At 45.3% G+C, this 6508-nt stretch overlaps 1 protein-coding gene across 5 annotated transcripts in view; it reads right to left on the bottom strand.

The window, feature by feature from the left end:
• CLEC16A (C-type lectin domain family 16 member A) overlaps positions 1 to 6508 on the bottom strand; it is a 226372-nt gene that overhangs the window by 156779 nt on the left and 63085 nt on the right. For 4 of the 5 annotated variants that reach the window (XM_019507460.1, XM_019507458.1, XM_019507456.1 and 1 more), the window contains one exon: positions 1090 to 1219. In XM_019507460.1, coding sequence (XP_019363005.1) covers positions 1090 to 1219 — 130 coding nt within the window. The remainder of the gene's footprint in view (positions 1 to 1089; positions 1220 to 6508) is intronic. The other variant, XM_019507457.1, reaches the window with a different exon arrangement.

The raw sequence follows: 6508 nt of genomic DNA on the forward strand, positions 1-6508 counted from the left end.
TTTTTAAAAATTAAAAAAAAAAAAAAAAAAAAAAAAAAAGGATAATGTTCCAGTCCAGCACCTAGGTACAGTTCTAGAGTGTACACCTGGAGCTATTTTTGATTGATTTCATGTCAAAAAAGTGAGAAACTAAAAATGTCTTGCTCATTAGCTGCTTATTTTTGCATCTCCATGATGTTAATGCGGAACCTAAATGCTCTCTCTGTCTGGTCTCCAGTGAGATAGTAAAGTCCTTGGAGCTGGATGTTTTGTGGTTAAGTTTCTTTATGTGCAGTCAAACTTCAGTTTTCGCCAATTTCTCACCCAAATGTTTTACTATGCTAAAAGTCAACTCTAGAATGTATTAGATTTACAGTGAAAAATTTGCAACACAAAACTTAAAGACCAAGCATTTGTGCCATTATCTGAAATAAGATTTCACACTCTCATCTGCTGAGCTTCCACAGAACAGGTGAGATTGCTTTCCCCAAGTTCTATCTTATAAGGGTTTGCCATTGGAAATCCATAAAATTTGTACTCTTAGCTGACTTCCATCCTTTGAATTTTAATAGTAAGCACTCCCACTATGAAGCCAATAGACGTCCACTGCAATACAGCAGCACTATTTATATATCACAGTACCTTGTGTTACAGCCACATTGTGGCACTACAAAAGGTATGGGTATCTACTTCTGTTGCTTTCTGCCACCATTAAAATCTATGGGGGCACAAAGTCAATGAACCCCACAGATTGCCAGAGGTGCATCTCTGGAAGTGGGGAAACATTGTTCTTCAAGGTCAACAGATGGGATGCAGGGTGATATGCATTTCACACAAAGCAGATTGGCCGAGCAGGAACATGCCCCAGGCACAGCTGATCCACTTCATTTGCCAAAGTCTGTTTTTACCCTAAGGAACACACTTTAGTCTGGAAAATGGATACATCAGCCCCTTAACACACATTTTATTTCTGTTCACACACGAAAGTAGAAATAATCATAATCCAAGAATGTTTTTGATGAGCCATGTTGGAAAAATCCAAAACTGGACAGGAAAAAGAACTAACGAGAAACAAAATAGGAATTTGGCAAAGTATTAGAGTTTCCATACCTGTTCCAATTGGTCATTTCACTCCCAGAGGCAGCTGCACTTTTTTCTTCATCTGTCGTGTTCTGCTCTGTCACAGCAGAAATAGACAATTCAGACATCTTGCATCTCTCCATGATTACCATTTCTATTTCTTAACAAGAGCGAAAAAAAAGAAAAAAGAAAAGTTTAGATGAAGACTGAGTTTCAGTTTGTGACTGACAAAAACATGGATCAGAAGCAAGGAATACACTGCTCATCTATCAGATCTGTGAGGAGTTAGAGGTAGTCTAGTTTTCCTGCTACAGCCACAAAAATATCAAAAAACTGCCTGATGTTAGAATAATTTAGCCGTCATAAGAAAAATCCACTTATAAGTTCATGAATAGTAACTTTGGTCTAGTACATAAAAGCCTTTAGAAAACTATTTTAAAAAACTTGGATTTTATCATTTTAAAACTCAGCTTTGCCAAATATGTTCTCTAAGAGTAACTGAGGTAACTGAAAGTAAAACAGTTCAATCTATGCCCAAACCATAAGGAAAATGCTGATATATAATGCCTCACTAGGGAAGAAATGAGGAGGAAGGGATACAATATGAAGAATTATACAATGCAAGAATGCTACAATAATGCAAAGAAACCAGGTTTAAGAATGAATGTTAAGAATCGCAGGAAAGTAGGGCAGGAAGGAACCTCACAAGGTAATCTAGTCCAGCCCCCTGCTCAAGACAAGATCATCTCCAATTCAGCTATTCCATCCAAGTGTCTGTCCCACGTGCTCTTGAAAATTTCCAGGAATGGAGTTTCCACAACCTTGCTAGGTTCCAATACTTGAACACTCAGCTAGTGAAAAGGTTCTTCCTAACCTCCAATTTAAATTCTCCCTGCTGTAGCTTGAGCATGGCCACAGAGGAAAGCTCGTTTCCATCTTCTCTATAATCACCCTTCAGATATTTAAAGACTGTTAACAAATCCCCCCTCAGTCTTCTCGTCTCCAGATTAAAGAACCCTAGCTCTTTCAAGCTTCCCTCGCAAGTTACGCTTCCCAGCTCTCTAGTAATTTCTGTTGCTCTCTGCTAGACTCTTTCCAACCTGTCCACATGTATGGCTCAGTGTGGGGACCAAAACTGGACAAGTATTCCAGGTTCAGAATTGCCAGTGTCAAACAGAGAAGAAAAATCACTTTCCTGGACCTGCAAAAAACTCCAGTTAATACAGCCCAGTACGCTATCAGGGTGTGTGTACATGTACGCAACAGGAGCCAACTGTTGGCTCATACTCATCTTATGGTCTACTGCAAGGCTCCACATGGGTTGAGAAATTTGTCGGAGGTGGAGCAGTGGCCACCCTCCCCACCTGCTGCCACATTTCCACACCCCCTCTGCCAACACAGCCAGATCATAACCCCTTCTTTCCACACTGCCAGGTTGGGGCCAGGTCATGCTTCCTTTCCCACTGCCCAGGTGAATTGGGACCAGGCCATACCCTCTTCCTCCACACGGGGCTGAACTGGGCCAGGCTGCCACCAGTTCCCCTGTATGCAGCCAGATGGGGCCTCGTCACACCTGCCCTGGGCACTGGAACAGGGCCACTGGCACATCCAGCCTGTGGACAGTCTGGACACTGCCCAGCTGGTCCACCAAGGAAGTAGGTCGAGCACCACTGATCTACTGTAAGCCCTAGGTACTTCTCTACAGTACTGCAACATAGCCAGTCATTCCCCGGTCTGTATTTGGGCATGCAATTTTTCTATCCCAAATGAAGAACTTTAAACTTGTCCTTGATGAATCTAATCTGATTGACTGCAGACCATTTCTCTAGTCTATTCAAGTCATTCTAGATCCTAGTCCTCTCCCTCCAAAGTGTCTGCAACTCCACCCCGCTTGAAATCATCCATAAATTTGCTAAGCATACATTTAACTCCATTGTCCAAATCTATTAATAAAGATGTTAATACCACCAGACGCCAGATAGATCCTTGTTAGCCAATGACTTTGAACTTACGTCAGCCAATTCTTTCCATACATGAGGGTCTATCCCATTTGGCCCTGCTAACTTGAAAGCATCTAGCTTGTCTATATAATCTCTAACCTGTTTTTCCACTACTGTAGGCTATTTATCTCCTGCATCCTTGCTGCCAACTGCACTCAGCATTTGATAACTGATTCTATTCATGAAAACTGAATTAAAGCAGGCATTAAATACTTTGGCCCTCTCTGTATCATTAGCATTTGCACTAATTAAATTTCAAAGTCCACAAAATAAGTTGCTAATGTAAGTAATCATTTCCTCTACAGTGCTGAAGAAATAAAAAGACAGGAGCAGGCCTGGGTCCGATGTTTCAGATAAGCAGTCCGAGTGCAAATAAAGTGTTACAGACAGAGACTAAGGCTTTTATAGTATTAAAATATTTTACATGCTTCGTACCATGAAAACCCTGCAGCATCCCAAGAGTGCCATAAGACAAGGATCAGTAATACAAGCCCTGAGGCTGAATGCAGCCCACAGGGAGAGGGGGCTTCACTGATGTTCCAGCAGCAAGAGGCTTTACCCACACCAGCACTGGGCAGTGGGAGTAGGGAGGCAGGGGGAGGAGTGACATCAGAGCTCCTGCCCACCTCAGACACCAGCTGGGCTGTTCTAGCTCCTGGCTTTGAGAGGTTGGCAACCACCATCATGAAATACAATTCAGCAAGTGCTCCTAGTAAAACAAACAAAATCAGGTTCTCTTTTTGATGCTGTCAAGTTAAATCTTTATTTAAATCAAATCTTTGCCATGTTCCTGGATACTAACAAGATCTCAGCAGTCAAACTCACAGCTTGACCTGCTACCCATTCCCTGGTTGTAAGAACTGATTCTGCCAAAGCTAAACACTCTTGGCTCTATGACAGAAATCTGATACTCTGTTTTCAGCCCAAAGATAACATCTACCCAGACTATTCATGTTCCTTCTTTTTCTTCAGAAAAGAACCAAGATGCATTTTGGTCAACTCTACATTTTCTAATACAAATGAATATTAACCTATTATCAAAGCCTGGAACTTTGTTTCATAATCAAATACAAACATTTCCCTGGAATATTAATAGTTTGAAAGTTATGAGTGAATAATAGTTAGCCCAGGGGAGGGAGGGGGAGGGAAAGAATTAAAAAAAAGGAAGTGAATTTTTTTAATCTATTTTTATCTGAGCCACATTTTAGGGAGAACAAACTCTGCCTCATATGCCTCTTTTGTTCTCGTTTGTTTTAAAACAGCGGCAGCTGTGGAAAACTTGATAAAGACAGAAGGTTAAACAATAGTTACAGGAGATTCCAAATGTTAAACCAATCAGTGTGCAAGTCAAAATGATTCTGCACAATTTACATTAGCTGTATTCAACATAAGCCAATTGAGGAAATGTTATTCCTGGGAAGTATACATGAAAATGTCGTGCACGGTCACAAAGAATAGACCATTTTCCATCACTGAGTGTCAGCCAATATAAAATACAATAGCTTTGTTTCACATATTTCCCAATTTGGTTGATGCAAATGAATTCAGGTGTGGTATCTGGCACCAATTAATTCTTGTAACTTTAGTTTGTTCACCAAAGCACAAGGAGTCACTAACTACGTGGTATGATCAAGGCTTCTTGCTTCCTGGACTAATTTGGTTTAAACATAAAAAACTTAGTGTTTTAAATAACCAAGAAAAACAGATACCATTTTAATACATGTCTTGCCAAGTTAAGTTACTTCAAAGAGGGAGTAAGAATTACAAATATACTTGGTCTGCTTGGGACCTTAATTGTATACCTATTTTGCTCAAATACCAGTATATTGATTGTGTGTTGTATAGAATTGTTTAAGCAAGACGGAGATAACAGATCTTGGAAGCTCTTATCAAATGCATCAAAATGGAAGCATGGTACAAAAGGGTTGTTAAAGTAAGCATAGCTATATTTTGTTTTGGGATATACCAAGGGTGGGCAGAATACAGCCCATGGGCCAGATCTGGCCTCCCAGGCCCCTAAAAAATTTAGATAATTAATATTTATCTGCCCCTGGCTGGCTGTCAAAGATGACAGGAGCCAACAACAGTAGGATGCAGTAGAAGCCACAGCAGGACCCTACAAAAGCAAGGCCCGCCTAGCCCCACCCCCCGAGCCAGAAGCCCCTGACTAGCAGAGGCTTTTGGCCTGAGACTATGGGGCTGTTCCCGTCTCCCTGCGCCGAAGGGGGAAATTCAGGTAAGAAAAGGGAAGCAAGGGAAGACCACGGGTGATCGCCCGAGTCCTCAGGGCTAGGCCGGCTCCTGCTAAGTCTTGCTGTCGTGGCCATGCAGCCAGGAACCGTGTGGTTCTGGACCTGCCAGCAGGCAGGCAGGAAAGTAGCGAAAGTGGCGGCAGGGGCTGGGGGGAGTGGAAGCAAGTGGATATGTGGGAGCGCTGGGCCAGCACCAGCAGGGCCCTAAGCGGGGCGGCAGGAGCACAGGGTGCAGACTGGCAGTGGACTATGGAGCCAGGCTGGGCTGTGCCAGAAGGGAGAGGGGAATCTGGCCAGGCTCCACAGAGCCCCTGCTGGCTGGGATCCCGTGCTCCTGTCACCCTACTCTGGGCCCCGCCGGTGCAGGCCCTGGGCTCCCGCTACCCCCTGCCCCCCCAATCTCCATCTCAGCCCTGTGGTATAGGCAGCGACCAGTGTGCATAGCCCCGACCCCGTGTGCCTTGTGCTAGCTCATCTGGGCTGAGCAGCGGCAGTGCAAGACAAACTGCTGCTCAGCATGGAGGGAAAGCGGCCCACAGTCCCACATGGGCTCCGAGCAGCTGCACCAGGAAGTGCCAGCAGTGGGAGGAGGAGGGGCTGCTTTTCCCTGGCGCTGAGCAACAGTTTGTCCCGTAGTGCTGCTGCTGAGCCAGGGCCCCATGCTGGCTCTGGGCTTGCCCATCGGGGCTGAGCAGGAGCAGGAGCAGGACAGAAACTGCTGCTTGGCACAGGGGAAAAGTGGCCCCTCTGCTGCTGGGCAGTTTTTGCTGCAGCCACCTGAAGCCTGTGCTGTGCTAGACTGCGATGCGGCTCCTTCAGCGTCGTCTCTGGGCTGCCCAGTGCAGCACCGGTGACAGCATGAAGCAGTTGCAGGGCAGCTCACAGGTGGTGGTGAAGAAGCCAAATCACAGCCTAGCACAGCGCAGGCTCTGGGAAGCCACAGCAAAAGTTGCCCAGCGAAAGGGAGAGGCCACTTCCCCCCCCACACCGAACAGCAGGTTCTGCCCAGCTGCTGCTCAGCCTTTACAGGTGAACCTGGAGTTGGTGCGGGGTGTGCAGAGTCGCAGCTGCACACTCTGGCCCCTGCCACTACTGCTGCATGTGGCCAGGCAGTGCAGAGCTGGTGCAGGGCATGCTGGGGCTATGTGCTGTTGGCAGTGGTGGGGAGGCACTGCAGAGCGCTTGGACTATGGGCTG

This window comes from Gavialis gangeticus, unplaced genomic scaffold (genome assembly GCF_001723915.1).
Source record: "Gavialis gangeticus isolate Ggan-Ray unplaced genomic scaffold, GavGan_comp1, whole genome shotgun sequence".
In the NCBI taxonomy this organism is placed as follows: Eukaryota; Metazoa; Chordata; order Crocodylia; family Gavialidae; genus Gavialis; species Gavialis gangeticus.